This window comes from Balaenoptera musculus, chromosome 20, assembly GCF_009873245.2.
Source record: "Balaenoptera musculus isolate JJ_BM4_2016_0621 chromosome 20, mBalMus1.pri.v3, whole genome shotgun sequence".
Classification (NCBI taxonomy): domain Eukaryota; kingdom Metazoa; phylum Chordata; class Mammalia; order Artiodactyla; family Balaenopteridae; genus Balaenoptera; species Balaenoptera musculus.
In genome coordinates, this window is record NC_045804.1 from 18018542 (window position 1) to 18037348 (window position 18807).

Sequence of the window (18807 nt, forward strand, 5' to 3'; positions counted from 1 at the left end):
GAACTAAGAGTGCCTATGTCCCAGACCTTTCTCTAATAGAGAAGGAAACGAAAGCTAAAACCGAATGTCAGCTAAGTGACCTCCTCAAGGCCACAAAGCCAGCGAGTGGTCTGGGGTCAGACCTGTATCACACATCCACACATCCATTGCCTCTCTGATTCCTGTGTGCCAACAGAAAGAGGGATGGTAGGGGGTGGGGTGGGGTGAGCAAGTGCTCCGTTCCACGTTCTTGGTATTATTACTGGTTACTGTTAGTCCGGGGCCAACAGAACACCTTGGGTGAAGACATAATAGTCAGTTGTTTTTTCCCCCAAGAAGCTTTTCATAATAATAACTAATGTTCAAATAGTGCTGTAGCATTTGCGTGTAAGTTTTCATTTAATCCCTACAACAGCTCTATCAAGGGGGGATTATTACTGACCTATTTTTACAAATGAAACACAGGTTCAAAGATGTTTAATTATTTGCTCTTGGTAATATGTCCAGGAAATGGCATGACTAGGACTCAAAACTAGATGGCAAGCTCTAGAGGGGCAGAGACCGTGCCTGTCTCATTCATCACTGAAGTCTAGCCCATTGCTGAATGACTGAGTGAACTCAAGACTGGTTTAGATTCTCTGAATTGTTCTTTGCAAACCTTTTAAACTAGGGTTCTACCACTGCAGGGACCACTTATATAGCCCTCAGGAAACAGGTATATGTAGACGTAAAACCTACCCAACAAACACACACAAATCCAGCTCATACAAAGATACACTTCCTTTGCTTGGAGCTTAATTTTCAATATTTTTTCCAGGAACTGGGCTACAGGCCTGGACATTTCAGGAAATGGAGAAAGGCAGCATTCCTTGCTCTGCCTTAGGAAGAGCCTGTGTGTGTCCCCCTGTGCCTCTGTGTGCTCAGGGCAGGTGGAGATACCCCAGGTGGCAGACATGGTCTGCCTCCCTCTGGGGCCAGGCAAGTAGCTGGACAGCAGAGGGCGCTGCGGAGCTTACAGACCTTGCATTCGTGGGGGTAACCTGTTCTGGAGCCAGAGTTTTCCAGAGACAGCCAGGGATCTTGGGTGGTCTTCTTAGGCCTCCGGTGTGCTATGGTCCTATAGCAATTTCTCTTCTTTTCTCCAGAAACCTAAGTAACACCTAAAAGGTATTGGAGAGAGGGTAGAAAATATAATCTTTGGAGTCAGAGCTGGTTTTGAATTCCACTTCACCTTTTTGAACTGTGTGACCTTAGGTAAGTAACTCTTCAGTTTTCTCACGGGCAAGGGAGGTTATTAATTCTGTTGTGCAGAATTAGAGATGAATTTGTATCAGGAGCTTCTTACAAGCATGGAACAACCATTCCATGCTTATGTATCAAGGGCCTACTCCGTGCCAGGCAGTCCTTGGCATTGGAGAGTCCATGATGGGCAAAAAGCAGACAAGGCCCCTGCCCTCACGGAGCTAACAGCTTAATAGGGAAGACAGACTTTAATCAAATAACCTCACAGATAGCCAACAAATCACACCTGTGCAATGAAGTGCAACAAAGGAGTGGTCTTGGAGCTCAGTGAGGAGGAAGTACCCAGGCAGGGAGATTTCCTTGAGGTAGAGAGAAGTAAGTTTAATTTGAAGGATGAGTAGGAGTTTATGAAGCAAAAAAGGAGGGAAAAATCCTTTCAAGAAAAGGGAATCGCTTATGCAATGGCCATGTTTTTGAGCCTGACACAGGGCTAGTGGAACAGCAGGGCAGAGAAAACAAGGTGGAGCCTGGTGGGAGATGAGACCAGAGAGGCGGGGGTCTGATGACACAGGACCCCATAGGCCTCCTTAAGGAGTTTTGTCTTTAGCCTAAGAACAGTGGGAAACCATGAAGGGTTATAATCACAGGCTATTGGTGAATATTCATTTTAAAAGGTTCTATCTGGGGACTTCCCTGGTGGTCCAGTGGCTAAGACTCCGTGCTCCCAATGCAGGGGGCCCGAGTTCGATCCCTGGTTGGGGAACTGGATCCCACATACCGCAACTAGGAGTTCACATGCCTGTGGCTAAGGATCCCACATGCTGCAACTAAGACCCGATGCAGCTAAATAAGTAAATTTTTTTTTTTAAAGTTCTCTCTGGCTGTAGAACTCATAGCAGACCCTGGATCGTCTTCCCCTAAATGCACCTTCAGGTACTAAAGTTGCTAAGTTCTGCTGGCTGACCCTTCCTCCTTATCCTTTGCATCCCTCAACATCTCTTCATGGGAAGATTGCAATGGTTTCCTAACTGGTCTCCCTGCCTCCAGTCACACCTCCTCTACACAAGCTTGAACTTACTTGATCTTCACAACATGCCTGCAAGTAAGCAAAGCAGCAATCCTTATCCCTATTTTGCAGATGAGAAAACTGAGGTCTAGTGGCTGTGGAACTGGCTCATACAGGCTTGTGAAAGCCAACTGTTAAAATTTCAGAAATTTTGGGACTTCCCTGGTGGTCCAGTGGTTAAGACTTTGCACTCCCACTGCAGGGGGCGTGGAATAAATTTTGCAAGCCAGTTGGTTTTTTTTTTTTTTTTTTTTGGGCTTGAACCCTGGCCTTCAACAGTGAGAGCATAGAGTCCTAACTACTGGACCACCAGGGAATTCCCTACAAGCCAGTTGCTAAACAAAGCCAACTATTAAAAATTAAATTATACAAACATTAAATATATTAAAAACAAAGCTAATACATTCTCAAAACTCATCACTTCCTAATAATTTTACTATTATTATTTACCTGTGCTCTTGAGGTTATTTGTGTTATTGTATCTGCTACATAATAGTATGAAACTACTGCATAATAGTATGCTCTGTGTTCAGTAAAGTCAAGATGGTAGATTGAAATCAGCCTTGGTGGGAGGATTTACACCATAGAAATCGGCAAGCGCTACAAATAGGGACTTGATTTATTGTTTTGTCGATAATCTAGATTTAAGAAAGTGATGAGAAAATGTAAATAATTCAGATTTTAAGTGAATGTGTTATGTCTGTAGCCATTACAGTCTGTATAGCACAAAACTTGAGGAAATATTCTTTCAGTATTTGAAAATTGTTTTCCTATTCAGCAAAGAAGTTGCTCCCATAATTGACAGGTAAGACGTCTTTGTTTATTCACTTTCCTCTTACATTGACACAGAGGACATCAACCAACATCCATGTCGAGATTACATTCCCCGGTCAACTGAAACCAGTTGGGTTGGCTACCCATACAGCAGTTGGGCAAAAAATCAGTGAAAGCATTCTGTGAGAATAAATTGGTTATAAGGAATCTGCAAATGTACATTATTATTTGTAAATTCTGTGCTACACATCCTTACATACCTATATATATGCATACATTCCCCTTTTCTCCCGACAGTCGGCTGTTCAACATTTATCAGCACAGCACTGGGTCTAGAACATGTTATTCATGTGTCACTCCATAAATATTCACTGGATGCCAAGGCGGTTGGCATACAGTTAGTCAATGAACAAGCGACTTGGCCACGGTCACACATCGCAAGCGGCATAGGCGGGACCAGAGCCAAAGGTACTGTCCTCCCAAGGCCAGCAGCTCTCTTCCAGGACTAGACCAAGCTTTCCAGGGCCACCCCACCTTATCCGGAAGGGTGGCTTCGGCCTGAGGGCCCGGGAAGTGAAAAACCAGGGTCCGGGTACCGGACTAAAGGCTAGGCGAGAAGCAGCTCACGGCCAATAGCGGCCCAGGCCCCGCGTAACGTCACTCTTCGGAGAGGCCGGCGCGAGCACGCCCCGGGGAAAGGGCGTGGCCACCATCACCCGGAAGTGACGCATAGGGGGCGGTGCTCGGCGGCGCCGCGCAGGGTGGGCTCGCGCTGGGCTCCGCGCGCCCCCCGCCCCCTCTATGAGGCAGAGGCCGCGGCGGCCGTTAGCACTGTCGTTCCGGGGGCCGCGGCGGGCGGGGCTCCGGAGGGGCCCGGCCTAGTCCCCACCCCAGCCCGGCTCCCAGCCGCCCGCCCTCCCTCCCTCTCCCCGATGCAGGGGGCCGAGCTCCGGGATGGTGAGGCGGCGGCGGCGGCCGCTTCGTACCGCGTCCTGAGCCGCCTGCTCGGCTATGGAGAGGCGGCCCCCGAGCCAGGCCCGCCGCCGCCGCCGCCCCCGGGCCATGGCCCCGCGCCGCCACCCTTCCTCGCGCGGCCGGGCCCGCGGGGCTCCCGGCCGCCTCAGCTGATGGTGTTCCGCAACGTGGGTCGGCCGCCGGAGGAGGAGGACGCGGAGGCGGCCCGGGAGCCGGGACCCTCGGAACTGCTGTGTCCTCGGCACCGCTGTGCCCTGGACCCCAAGGCCCTGCCGCCGGGGTTGGCGCTCGAGCGGACCTGGGGCCCGGCGGCTGGACTAGAGGCGCAGTTGGCGGCTCTGGGGCTCGGGCAGCCTGCGGGGCCCGGGGTCAAGACGGTCGGCGGGGGTTGCTGCCCGTGCCCGTGCCCCCCGCAGCCGCCCCCTCCGCAGCCCCAGCCGCCTGCTGCCGCCCCGCAGGCCGGGGAGGACCCCACGGAAACAAGCGACGCGCTGCTGGTCCTGGAAGGCTTGGAGTCGGAGGCCGAGAGCCTGGAGACTAACAGCTGCTCGGAAGAGGAGCTCAGCAGCCCGGGCCGCGGAGGAGGAGGGGGCGGCCGGCTTCTGCTGCAGCCCCCGGGCCCTGAATTACCCCCGGTGCCCTTCCCGGTGCAGGACTTGGTCCCTCCAGGGCGCTTGAGTAGAGGGGAGCAGCAGCAAGCTCCCCCACCCCCGCCTCCTCCTGGGCCCCTCCGGCCGCTCGCGGGCCCTTCTCGGAAGAGCTCCCTCAAAATCCGCCTCAGTCGCCTCTTCCGCACGAAGAGCTGCAACGGTGGCTCCGGCGGTGGGGATGGGGCCGGCAAGAGGCCTTCCGGAGAGCTGGCTGCTTCAGCTGCGAGCCTGACAGACGTGGGAGGCTTTGCGGGCCGGGAGCTGGACGCGGGGAGGTGAGACCGGCTGCGGGGCGGTGGGGCTGGCTGACAATTCCTTTTCTCGTTTCATTTCCCTTTTATTCTACTGCTAACACGATCCTGACAGTTCTTAAGATATGGTCTTCATAAGGAGGCGGAGATTTGGGGCGAAAGGTGGTGACATTGCCCGTTAGGTCAGAGCTGATTGTGGGAGCAGCCTTCACTCTAAGAATTCACTCCCGCGGTGACACTTATCAGCTGGTTAGCCTCTCTCTAGTTGGGCGATGATTCCAAACCATCCCCCCCCCACGCCCACCCTGGCCCAGCTTTTAAAGTTTTTCCAAGGTGTCTGTCTACCATTACCCCTGGCAGGGGGCTTGCTGGAAAGGTGTAGCCTTTGGGGCAAAACGTTGGTGTTGTGTTCGACCACCTTGCTTATTCTTTCTATGTACCAGCACCCCCTTCACACTCAGGCGTGCAGATGATGTGACAGACTTGTGTAGTTGTAGGCCAGCAGTCAGTTGGGCATCTCTGTTCAAAGTTTTAATGTTTTCTTGGTTGGTTTCTTAGATATACTTGGTATCTCAAGCCTGTATGCTGACCACTGTGAGAATAGAAAATAGCCTTGCTCTCAAACCCACATGAGAAGTCTAAGTATGAGATATACTCATGTACATTAGTACATGAGTTCTAGGCCAATTGATGAAAATTCCAAACTTAAACATTTTTTCCCTGCATTTCTGAAGGGTGGACAGCTCTCTGACATCCAGTGTTAGATTTGTACATCGGTTTAGAAAAGCTGTCAACTTTTGTGTCAATGAAATGAGACTTCCCTTGTGGTAACTGCCATTGTGGTTTGCACTGTTGAGTGGGTTCTTAGAAAGATTGGAATTGGTTTTGGTGCAGCTCATGTGATGGATTCATGAGATGCACTGGTAGCCACAACCCAAGGCTGAAAAACAGGTAAACAGATAAATTGAGAACGACTGCTCACCAGAATCATGTGGGGAGCTTTGGGAAAAGATCAGAGGGCCAAGAATTTGAATTTTTAAAAAGCTCCCTAGTCGGTCCTAAGGTGTGATCTGGACTGGAAACCACTCATCCTTTCAAAGGAACTTGTACTTCAAGAGGAAAGTGTGGGGTCAGTTTTTTTGTTTGTTTGTTTTTTTGTTTTTGCCATGTGGCACGGGGGAGTCTCAGTTCCCTGACCAGGGATGGAACCTGTGCCCCCTGCAGTGGAAGCGCAGAGTCCTAACCGCTGGACCTCCAGGGAATTCCCTTGGTCAGTTTGACTTTGTTGCCTTTTCTGAACAGCTGGGCCAGGGGCTTATCTTGGGGATCAGACCAAACCCAGACTTCCTGAGGAAATCAGTAGGTTGATGCGTGTTGCCCCTTCAGGTAGATGTATGTTTCCACATTTGCCTCCCAATGAACTCACGCTGGGAGCTCAGGTCTGGAAAAGTGTGGCTGCGGAAGCAGCTTTTTTGTGGTAGGCTCTGCATTTGATGCTCCACGTAACCAGTGTAGATGAAATTTTCATCAGCTGGGGGGAGGGCAGGATTGAAGCTGTGGGTAATGACATAGGATAGATTGCTAGTTTTCTTGTGGTTTGTCTTGCCTTTGTTCCATATTGACCAGGACTTGGTCTAAGATTCCAGAGACGCCACATAGGAGGTGTGGCGTGAAATTAGCTGCTACGTCTAATAGATTAGGAGGAGGAAAAGGCATATAACATTATATGGTTTTTTGCATTTGGAAGCAGAATTTAATGGTCATTGGCTGCTCTGTGACCAACCCTCACACTAAGCACAATACAGATTTCTACTGCAGAGCAAATTGGGCTGTAGCTCTGCAAAGAAGCTTAGTTCAGGGCACTGGAGAATTACATTTTTTGGTCCAAGAGCTTTTTCTGATGAATTGGAGAAGAGCTAGGTATTCATGTATGAACGTTTGGTTGACTGCTGTTAGGAGGCAGCATGTTGTACAGAGAATGTGAACATTTAGATTCCATGTAGGACTCCAGCATCAGCTGTGGGATGCGGGCCAATTTTGTCTTCTTCATACTTCCCCCTTTTTTTAATCTGTAAAGTGGGAGTGATTCCTGTCTTGTTCCTGTCCTTATAGGAATAGAGTGAAGACAAGAGAAATTGAGATGGAATATTTTGTGCTTTTGGAGGAAAAGTAGTAAGATTGAACTGGTGATTTTTTTTTTTAAGTGCTTAGGATTTGGTGCTGTTAGATTTTCTTGTTAGCTTTTCCACAGCTTACTATGTGCCAGTCTTGCTGGCAGCCTCGCAGCTGTGAGAAGCTTGATAAGTCTGGCCAGGGTAGTTGTGATTTCTATGGATCTGCACCTCCTTAGTAAGTCCGCCCTGTTGGGAGGAAGGATAAGTTTGGATTTTTAGCTTGTGCTCTTGTTTTGATTGGTAGGAGCTGGAAACCATGAGAAATGTAAGTCTTTTGCCAGAAGGTATATGCCTGCCTTCTTATTGTTGGAGTTGATTACGAGTCTCTGCAGTCTTTGCTGTATAATTTGGGGCTTTTACGGTAACCTCTGGGCATGATTCTCTTTGCTCTTCTCAGCATTTACCTTCCCCACAGCTATCACTAGAAAGTACCTCCTACAATCATTTTTAAATTTGATTTTATTTATTTATTTTTTTGGCCGTGCCGCACGGCATGTGGGATCTTAGTTCCCTCACCAGGGATAGAACCTGCGCCCCCTGTGGTGGAAGCACAGAGTCTTTTTATTTATTTATGTATGTACATATGTATGTATGTATGTATGGCTGCGCTGGCTCTTCGTTGCTGCATGGGGGCTTTCTCTAGTTGCGGTGAGCGGGGGCTACTCTTCGTTGTGGTGTGCTGGCTTCTCACTGCAGTGGCTTCTCTTGTTGTGGAGCACGGGCTATAGACACACGGGCTTCAGTAGTTGCGGCACGCGGGCTCAGTAGTTGTGGCTCACGGGCTCTAGAACGCAGGCTCAGTAGTTGTGGCACGTGGGCTTAGTTGCTCTGCGGCATGTGGGATCTTCCCGGACCAGGGCTCGAACCCGTGTCCCCTGCATTGGCAGGAGGATTCTTTTTTTTTTTTGGCTGCGTTGGGTCTTCGTTGCTGTGCATGGGCTTTCTCTAGTTGCGGCGAGCGGGGGCTACTCTTCGTTGCGGTGCACGGGCTTCTCATCGCGGTGGCTTCTCTTGTTGCGGAGCATGGGCTCTAGGCGCATGGGCTTCAGTAGTTGTGGCTCACGGGTTCAGTAGTTGTGGCTCACGTGCTCTAGATCACAGGCTCGGTAGTTGTGGCGCACAGGCTTAGTTGTTCCACGGCATGTGGGATCTTTCCAGACTAGGGCTCAAGCCCATGTCCCCTGCATTGGCAGGCGTATTCTTAACCACTGCGCCACCAGGGAAGCCCGGAGCACTGAGTCTTAACCACTGGACCTCCAGGGAAGTCCCCCTACAATCATTAATAAGGCTTAACAGTTTCCATATTTTAACATTAAGCAAACTTTAGTTCCTTTCAGATGCTTTAGAGTCTGCTAAGTTGACCTTCCTGGATATACAGAGTCTTAGGTCTAGTATGAGTTAGCTTAGAGAACTCTTTTGAAGTGAAGGAAGAAATGGGCCCACCAGCTAATCAGGTTTCTGTTCTGGAGAACTGGGCTAGGCCGTGTAACACACATATGTTGGAATTCAGAGAGCTGGGCTTGATGCCCGTGGGCTTCAGTGTTATATAGGATTGCTATTTCAGGAAAACCAGTGAAGTTCCCTTGTCTGTTTCACATATGTTTAGCTGATTGTCTTCCTTTGTGTTTGGTGAGAAATAGCATTTGATCCTACTTTTTTGAATCATCACATAATACATACTTGGTTGGAAATGGGTACCTTGTTCATTTCTCAAGGTTTGTTTTTTTCCTACTTACCAGTTGAGGATATTACTGGCAGTCTTCATAGCTGTGAGGTGGAAAAATGGAGAACAGTTCTGTAGTGGTTTCCTATCTGGGAAAAAAGATTCAATTCTGGAAAGAGAGGCAGGCTGCCTTGGCATCAATTTGGGGCCCTGCTGTCGTGGACAGACCTGGCAGACATGAGAAACCCTTTTCTCTGTTTTCTTGGGTCTTCAGGTCTAAGGGGTCTTTTTGAGAAAGAGCATGACATGCTGAGAGCAAAATGATTTTATGGTGTGGTGAGGAGGGTCTGATTTTTTTTTTAAACTCCAAGTGTTTTTATTTTTTTAATTATTTATTTATTGGCTGCATTGGGTCTTCGTTGCTGCGTGCAGGCTTTCTCTAGTTGTGGAGAGTGGGCACTCTTTGTTGCGGTGTGCGGGCTTCTCAGAGCTCAGTGCGCAGGCTCAGTAGTTGTGGCGCACGGGCTTAGTTGGCAGCATGTGGGATCTTCCCAGGACCAGGGCTCGAACCCGTGTCCCCTGAATTGGCAGGCAGATTCTTAACCACTGTGCCACCAGGGAAGTCCCAAGGAGGGTCTGACTTTATGTTTGGGTTTTGGGTCCATATTCTGTTGATCTTTTTAACTATTTTTCCATGAAGTGGTTGTGGTTGACAAGCTCTCTTTTGGAATGAGCAACCTGGCTTCAGAAATCTCTGTCCATTTGAGTCTTGTGTCTTTTACTTCTTAACATTTTGCCCACTGACATCATTCCTAAGGTTTTAGACCTTGGGCTACACCTCTGGGCTTTTCTCTGGAAGTTCCCTTCATAGGTTCTTTAGTTGGTTTATGGTGGAGTTTCAGATCTGACCTTGTTGCACAGATGTCTGTGTATTGGAACTAAAAATGAACATGTGGTTTTTGTGCCTGTAGCTCATGAACAGACACTGGCTTATGATGTGTTGGAAATGGCACAGGCTGGCTGACTTGGCACCGTGTGCTTTAGCAGGGGCAGAGGTAAATTGTGACCGCAAAACCTGATATTTGGACATCCTACTTTAGAAGTTAGAAAGGGACATGTGTAAGTCTTAGGACACCGTAGAGGGGATTTATGGACAAGAGAGGGAGAGCATTACTATTTCATTGTTTATATTTTAGGCTTCAAGGAATTTGAAAAGTGGCCAGTGGTTATATCAATGTGTTGTCAGACTGTCTAGTCTAATGAACTCCTTTTATCCCACAGATCTGTTGCCATACAGTTAGTAATTTGCAGAGTGGAAATGGACAGAGGCATTCTATCTCTTTGTTACCTGCAGCACAAGCAGTGTACAGCTGACACAAAGGACTACTTGCCTCAGAGAAGACCTTTCCCTAAGGTCTTCTGCTGCCCCTGTCTTGTTCTGCCATCTGAGGCATAGCCCACCAAGTCCTACCCCGCACCACCCGTCAGGTCTTTCTGCTGCTAAGATGCAAGTGGCCCACTGGCAGAGTTACAGTGGCTTAACTTTGTACCCTAATGCTTGTCTAGGTGGTCTGGGGAGGAATAGAATAATATGGGAATGTAGTATAGAAGGGTTAGTTAAAAATGGTATCTGGAGCCGTGTCATTCATGTTGCTCTCCAAAAAACAGCACATCCAGCTTAGAATGGTTATCATTTTAAATGTTTCGTATATACAAGAAGAGATGTATAAAGTGTATGTACAATAATAATAATGAAATGTATACCTAGGTAACCATCACTAAGCTTAAAAAATAGAATGTTATCAGTACCTTTGAAGACCCCTGTGTGTTACTTCCTGATTACATCTCCCCCTCCCCCATGTAACCAACCACCATCCTCAATTTTATGTTCATCATTCCCTTGCTTTGTTTTTTATAGTTGTCTAGATTGGTTTTTTCATGAATGACTGCCATTAGAATGCTCTCAGGATCCTTGAGACAGAAACTGTTTTGGATTTTCAGTTAGACAATATCTCCCCAAAGAGAGAAGGAAGCACTCATATTTATTATTAGCCTTTCAGCCTCTTAGACCTTCTACTTCTCTAACCTTCCTTATTTGCCAGAAAAAGCCATCCTAGGGCTCTCAAATGGCTCTGCCTGGGTTTAGAGTCGTATGTATTTCTTTTTCTAGATCCTAGAAACTATGATTTTCTTCAAAATGCCAGGGGCGGGGAGAAGATGAGCTGGAGTGAGAAGGCCTCCGCAAGATGTGTGCATTTGGGTACTGCTGTTCTTCAGTGCTTGGCACTGAGGAGGCTCGTCCCCAGTATGGACAGATGGCAGAGTAACGCAGCTTCCTTTGAAAAGAGGCAAACCGCCAAATGGCTGAGGTGTGAACCCTTCGAAAGGCCAGTGCTTTAGGTTTCTGCTTGCTGAGTTTAATGTTGTATCCACAAGTTACTGAATAAAAATCAGCTTGAAAGCTCTTCAGTCTTAAAGTTAATGTCCAGTGGAATTAACTTTCCATTTCAGCCCTTTGGAGTGTTGCGACTAAGCTGCAGACTGCCATGAGCAACTTTTATAAATAGAGGGACTGTGTGTGCTTGCGTCTTGCTCTGATGCAGCCACCTCTCCTGTGTGTGCTGTGGGCGGGGCGTTGACAGTGGGCACCATCATCAGACTTCTCAAGTCTCAGCACGGAGGTGGCTGCAGAGGGCGTGTGAGACAGGTCAGGAGAGGGAATCCGGCGTCTTGGCTATTTCTGAGTAAGGTCTTCACAGTATGGTTTTGAAATTCTGTTTGAAGTGAGTTCTGAGAAGCACAGACATCTCTGTTAAAACATAAATGAATAAAGATCTTCCAAAGTCAAATATTTTAAAATAGGATTTCATTTTGGATTTTCTTTACTTCTGCCCCCATCTATTGGTGAAGTTGAAGTTTTATTTCAACCTTTGGGTGAGAGTAATTTTGGAAAGTGAGCCAGCTACAAGGTGTGGAGTCAGTCAGGCACTTAATTTGGTGGTAGAATTTTTTTTTTAAGGCTGATTTGTTGAGATATCATTTATATACCACCTAAAATTCACCTTTTTAAAGTTGCTCAGTTCTATTAATTTTGGCAAATGTCAAAATCATAACCTCTGCCACAATCAAGGTATAGCATATTTTCATCACCTCCACAACTTCTTTCCCTTTTAGTCAATTCAATCATTCTGAGGTGAGTTTTTTGAGCTCAGCACATTTCTAGCCAGAAAGTCTTTGTCAGAGTCTTTTGCATTTCTTTCATTTCTCGCCCAAAAGCCAGTTGAAACTGGTGCAAAGTGAAGTGACCTTTGGTGTGTCTTCACTGGAGATCTGGGTTTTCTAGCTGGTTTGGGAGCAGTATCAGGAACAGTCCTGGGGGGAGTGCTGTGACTGGCAGCTCAGAAAGGGGAAGAGGCCATCTTCTTTGGGTGCCAGGCAGAGCTCCTAACTTGAAGAGGCTCCCCTTTGGCTTTGACCTATGGCTTGGAGGCATTTTGCAAAAATCAGAGTTCTTACTGGTTGAAGATTGCATGTGTATCCTATAGTGCTGTTCTCAAGTCCAACAATCTTGCCTGGTTCATTTTGGGACCTCCTGCTCCTAGGAGCAGGCCCAGAGGGAAAGCTGGTGCTCTGAGGTGGCACCTGTTCAGGTCAAGAACCTTTTTCTTGGCTCCCATTTGAAAATCAACTCTGTGTCCGACTTGCTTCCTCTAGAAATGGACTTACTAGTTACCACTCAAGATGTTTTAGTCTTTTAATGTGATGAGTATGGAAAGCTCCAAAGAGATTTCTTATTGCTTTGTAGGCTGCTGAATTCTGTAGCCAAATCTATTTAGGAATTGCCTTAATTATTTTATTCTCCCCCCTTTAAATTTTAGGCTTTATTACAAAAGTGTGGCTGACAACGACTAGGGTTTGCTTTGTTTTTTGGTGCATCTGGAATGGAGTGTTGCAGTGATTTGTTGTTGTTGTTGTTGCAGTGATTTAAATGCATGTGTGTTCATTCTGCAGCTCATTCTCTGTGTGCTTCTCACCCCTCAGGAAACCCAGGTTGACAAGAACTCAAAGTGCCTTTTCTCCAGTCTCCTTCAGCCCCCTGTTCACAGGTAAGGGTGATCTCTTTCTTTTTCTTCTGACATCTGAAAGCACGAGTGTTCTGAGACGAGTCAGGAAACACTTGCAGATGCGTCTCAGAGGGAGCTTCAAGCATGTCTGCAGTTATTTTCTTCATTTCGTGCCTGCTGGGTTTGGGGTGAGGCTATTTTTATGGTGTGAAATGTATTCTTGACTTTGGATGCTTTATAGTTTGAGGTAGAGACTGCTTGCTGGTAATTAGGTGTCCCTGGCAGTTATGCAGGCTTTAGTTCAGGGTCATCACATATAAATTAAAAGTAGGAATTACAAATTTATAGGCTCATAGCGCATAAAGGACTCCCCAAAAGTCATACAATTCCTGTCCCTGCTTCCAAGGGAGTTCATGGATTATCTAATAAACATGATCCATGATGATCTGGTCTATTTTTAACGACTTTGGGCAAAGGGGATCACATGAACTCTTGTCTTACCCATTTTAGGGGCTAGCAGTTCTTGCAGCTGTTAAAGAGTTCTTCATTGGATCTAATTTAAGTCTCTCCTCTTGCAGCAGGGAACACAGTTGCTAAAGTAGGAAAGCTGTCAAATATCCTTTTGCCTTCTCCTTTAAAGGGGAGCTTTTTCTGAGAGGGAGACCTTTTGTTATGTGAGTCAGGTGTGAAGCTCCTGCTTGAATGAGCTGTAGAAAAGGAAGTCTGGAGCACACAGCCTCAAATCTCAGAAACTGAGTGCTCTTCACTGGGCATGGCTGAGAAACCTTTAAACCGAATCCCAATTTCAAACTCTTTTGGATACTGTGTCCCTCAAAAAAGATGATTGCAAGAATTATGATCTGGGACTGGACATTTCCAGGAAAATGTTAAGCAGACTAGTGGAACCCCCATCACTGGGTAGACTGCTGTGAGCTGTCAGGACAGGTGAGTTGGTGCCTGCAATAGGCACAGGTGGAGAAGGAGGTTCTCTGTTCATATCCCCTCTGTTCTTATCCCAAGCAGAGAATTAAAGGATCTTATCCTGTAGCAGAATGTCTTTCTAGTTAGTAGTTGTTTCCCTTTTAAAGTAGTGAAACCCACATTTGTAGTTTCAGGTTCCATGTTCTTATTTCAAAGAGGCTTAGCTCTCTTGAATTACATCCTTTAAGTGCCTACAATCTAGACCTCTCTGACCCTTCAGGAAACCTGGGCTCATTGCATTGCTCTGGGAAGCTAGGCCCTCAGTAATTAAGCTGTGTGATGAGTTCCTAGAACTTCCACTGATGACTTTTGTAAGAGCTTTTCTGCTTATCTTAATTAGTGTTCAAGACCTTTGTTAAAAAAACCATATTAGATTCTGAAAACCCAGCTCCTGGCCTTTTAGAGATATTTGTTACCTCATTTTCTTAACTGGGAAACATTAAAATTCTAGCTGAGGGGTAATTCAGCTTCCTAAATAAGAAAAAGGTGTTGGAAATAACACCCTAAGGGCCAAATTACAGAAATCCCAAATTCTGACTTGTGGATCAGACCTACCAAAACAAACTTATTCTTGGCTGTCAACCTTTTGTTGATAAAATACCCTTCGTTCTCTGGTGATTCAAGTGGAGAGAGGTTAGACGGGGTTGGGTGGCAAGAAGGAGTGTATATGGCAGAGAACAGAACTGCGTGATATGCTGGGAAGTAAGGAAACCATGTGCCTGACTTTTGGCTGACTGTGGAAGTAAATTATTAGGGTTGTAAATGCACTTTTCGGCCTTTGTAGCCTCAACTATTAGGAATTAATGGATATCTGAAATGGTTGGTTCTCTTATGAGTGAATATCCTGGAAAATCTAAATGTGGAAAGCCATTTAGGAAGAAGTCGGAGCTAACATTGGGACCTTTATCTGCATTCAGCTTAACAGCTCTTACATTTTAATGGCACTTGCTTTCCATGTCCATTTGGGCTTGTAACAAGCTGCTTGCCTTGCTCTCCGAGGCAAAAATTGGTATACAAATCTGTAAAAAATAAATGGTGTGGGTTCTATTTGAATAAAGAAGACCTCTTATTCAAGGTTATATCCTCAGTGGCAGAGCCAGGATTAGTTGGCTTTTCAACTGTCAATCCCATGTTTTTGTCTTAAAGATCCTTGATCTTTAACAGGGTAAAGGAATGATGGAATTTAAAATTGACTTCTCAGGTGGTTTTTTTTGGGCGGGGGCGGGGGGGGGACTCCAGCCAAGGAGCATTAGATTTTGAGCTTTCTGAGAGCCATGGACCTCTCTAGCCTCCCTTGCTTGCCCTCTGTTTCCCTTTGCTTCCTGGCCTCGGCTTTGGGCAAGGTGCTACTGTAACACGCTTGCTCCATGAATCCCTCAGGTGAAACAGTGTCACTTGTGGACGTGGACATCTCTCAGCGGGGCCTGACCTCTCCACACCCTCCAACTCCCCCTCCTCCTCCAAGAAGAAGCCTCAGCCTCCTAGGTATAGTTTCTTCCCCTCTCTGTCTTCTTGCCCTAGTGGGAGGGTGAGCTCTATGGACCTGTTGTTCTTTGCCAGGAGCCAAACAAACTCCTGGGTTTCTAATGATGGCCCAATTATTTCTTGTCCCTTTCTCAGCACCCCTGTCCTCTCCCGAAGTGGTTAAATGGGTCTCTTACCTGCATGCTATAACATCTACTGTCCATATATTGATTCGGTCTTTATTTATTTATAAAGGGTATTTATCTTGCTCTGAATCTACTGCTAGTGGGCAGCTTTAGGGATATCCTCACTTTCCTGCTTTCAAGCCAAGGCAACCAGATTAAGATGATTGTTACCCTGTGTGCAAAAAGACAGGGTGAAGGTCAGGCCATCTTGCCCCAGAGGGCAGCCTGATGATCCTTCTCCCTCTCCTCTGCCTTCATCTTGCTCATTCTGTGCCCATATTTCTGAACCTCTTGCTTTTGTTCTCTCTTCTAGATGATATCAGTGGGACGCTGCCTACATCTGTCCTTGTGGCTCCGATGGGGTCTTCCCTGCAGTCTTTCCCCCTACCTCCGCCTCCTCCACCTCATGCCCCAGGTTAGCTTAGCTTAGACGCAGGACTTGCAAGAGTGGGGAGTACCAAGTGATATACTTCTGAAGGATGGGAGAAATTTATTTATGGAAATAACAGAATTTATGAGAGAGCTTAAATCATATCCCCTTGGCTGGACCAGAACTCCTTGGAAATGAGGCCAAGAACTGGTTTTTCTAACCCATTTTCTTTATGGAGGTGAATCTGATTTTTGGTAGAGATAAAAGACTATTGGATTTTTTTGCCTCTTTGCTGTGAAACTGTTTTGCAGTCTTTGAGTCGGTATCACTTAGGAAACTGCCTTAATTTTAGTAGAGGGAAGAGGTTTAATATGTTGCTGGTTTTCAAAGTTCTGTGGTTTTTCTAAGCTTTTAGCATTTACTGCAGCCTTGTAAATAAGTACCAAGCATTCAGTAGCCCATACCTGCTTTGCCAGCCTCCAGTACCCAAGGAATAAAATGAATGAAATGAATTCTTTTCTACTCGCCTGGCAAAATCTACTTGCCTGGCAAAATCGTTGCTCTTCCCGGGCAAGTAAGCGAGTCACTATTTCCAAGGCTGCTTTACCGGCACTTCACCTCGAGGTGGGAGAAGTTGGAATCGCTCTAGGCTGGTGAAGGCCCTGAAGTAGTCACCTTAGTCAGGTTAGTGAGCTGCTCCTTACCCCTTTCCTGGGGTTAAACGCCCCCACCCATCCTTCACAGCTTACACGAGCCCACAGAGCTTTTTGTCCCAGCCCATCCAGCTCTTCCCCACTGCTTTGGCTTCCACCCTTTCCAGCTTATCTTCTAATGCCTTGCCCCTCTTCAGTTAGCCTCTTTGTTTTGGGGGGAGGGTCTACTTGAGGTTGGGAACAATGAGGGTCGACAAGTGACCGCCACTCTCTTGCCCTGCAGATGCGTTTCCCCGGATCGCTCCCCTCCGAGCAGCCGAATCCCTGCACAGCCAACCCCCGCCACCCCTCCAGTGTCCCCTCTACCGGCCCGACTCGAGCAGCTTTGCAGCCAGCCTTCGAGAGCTGGAGAAGGTAGGTGGTGCCTCCTCTTGCATTCTCCTAATTCTGTACCAGCTCCCCTTTTATTATTTTTGGAGGAAGAGTAGATTCCTTGCCTCTGTATTTACAGTGACAAAACAACATGCTGCTATTATTAGTTCTATAAGAGATGTTGTAAAATTGAATCTGAAAAAAAAAAATCTGAACGTGATGAAGAAAGGTTAAGGAGAAATGTTTACATAGTTAACCCAGGTCGCTCTTCTCTTCTTTGTAGGGCCTTAGTAATGGAATTGTAAAATTATCTTTCTGTTACTTTGGAGGCCTAAAAGTGTGATGAACCTGGTGTTCTTTGCTAATGGTTGAGACACTCCTAGCAGCTTTTACCTATTGCAGCGTTTTGGAAACGGGGTTCTTGTGGTAAGAGAAATTGTGCTGAAAACTTTGACATTTCTCTGTTCTGTTAACTACTTGACCACTTCTTCTTTGATAGTGTGGTTGGTATTGGGGGCCGATGAATTGGGAAGATGCAGAGATGAAGCTTAAAGGCAAGCCCGATGGTTCTTTCCTGGTACGAGACAGCTCTGATCCTCGTTATATCCTGAGCCTCAGTTTCCGATCACAGGGTATCACCCATCACACCAGAATGGAGCACTACAGAGGTGAGAGGTGCTGGCATTTGAAGGAAGCCTTCTTCCCCCTTTGCCTTTCCCTACCTTTGCTATCTGACTTTTTCATTGGAAGGATTCATAGAAATGGAACTGTGAAGGGGGAGGAAAATCTCATAGACTCAATTGAATATTGATATGGGCACTGGTTTCGATCACTAGAAGAAATGTTGGTGGGGGTTGGGAGGAGCCTAAGGGTGCCGTTTAAAAGTATTCTTAGCATCTTGTCTACTAAATTGGAGAGTCTGAAGAAGACTATTGAAGAACAGAACAAAGCCAGTAAAACTCTCTTGGTAGAAGGAAGAAATAACCTAGGATCATTAGACACATTCTTCCAAACTTTGGTTTATAATTAAACTTACCATCTAGAGATATTTACTATTAAATCATATATACAAAGAGGAGAATTTGTTGATCCTGTGACTGTTCTGTTCTGAATTTCTTTGCCTGGCAGTCACATCAGCTCTTCTCACCAGGCAGCATGGTGATAATTATGTCTTCTTTTGGTCAGCTTTGTAGTCTCATAGGAAATAGTCATCAGAACTCTATGAGAGTTTGTGGGATCAACGTACTTTAGACTATCTATCTTCCTTCCTGGCAGTACTTCCCCCTCTGCGGTCCGGTTGTGCTTAATATTCCAGTGATGTCGAGAAGCTGACTTGTTCAACACTGCAGTCTGGATGGGCATTCTGTATTTGATTTGGGCCACAAACTTGTGATGGTCATTGGTGGTAGGGCTGGCTAATACATCCTTTGTCAAGAATTTGTAATATGCTACAAAAAGTGTGGAGAACTCTGGGGAGTTTCAGGGACTTGCCCCCCTATTCCTCATACTCTTCCCACATGTGATCAACTTCAAATGAGCTATATTAGATACTGCATTTCAAGTAAGGGGCTCTTTCATGCTCTTCTCAGGCACCACTGTGTCTCTCCTGCTCTCAGCCATGTTCTGCGGGATTTATTTGGTTTGCTTCTCTTGTTAGGCAGGAAGTACCTGTTTAGGTCAGCATAGTTTTGTCCATGGTTTCCTCTGCCCCCATCTCTGCTTTCTTATTTATTTATTTTTGCCTGCGTTGGGTCTTCGTTGCTGCGCGCGGGGCTTTTCTCTAGTTGCAGCAAGCAGGGGCTACTCTTCATTGTGGTGCACGGGCTTCTCATTGCAGTGGCTTCTCTTGTTGCGAAGCACAGGCTCTAGGTGCACGGGCTTCAGTAGTTGTGGCACACGGGCTCAGTAGTTGTGGCTCGTGGGCTCTAGAGCGCAGGCTCAGTA

General features: G+C 46.7%; 1 protein-coding gene across 3 annotated transcripts in view; it reads left to right on the plus strand.

Moving 5' to 3' along the window:
- The first annotated feature begins 3812 nt into the window (after positions 1-3812).
- The window catches only part of SOCS7 (suppressor of cytokine signaling 7), a 33270-nt gene continuing 18275 nt past the window's right edge, over positions 3813-18807 (plus strand). The window contains exons 1-6 of one of the 3 annotated variants that reach the window (XM_036837244.1): positions 3813-4961; positions 12816-12880; positions 15200-15304; positions 15782-15883; positions 16775-16905; positions 17363-17531. In XM_036837244.1, coding sequence (XP_036693139.1) covers positions 3994-4961; positions 12816-12880; positions 15200-15304; positions 15782-15883; positions 16775-16905; positions 17363-17531 — 1540 coding nt within the window. In that variant the 5' untranslated portion in view covers positions 3813-3993. The remainder of the gene's footprint in view (positions 4962-12815; positions 12881-15199; positions 15305-15781; positions 15884-16774; positions 16906-17362; positions 17532-18807) is intronic. The other 2 variants (XM_036837245.1, XM_036837246.1) reach the window with 2 other exon arrangements.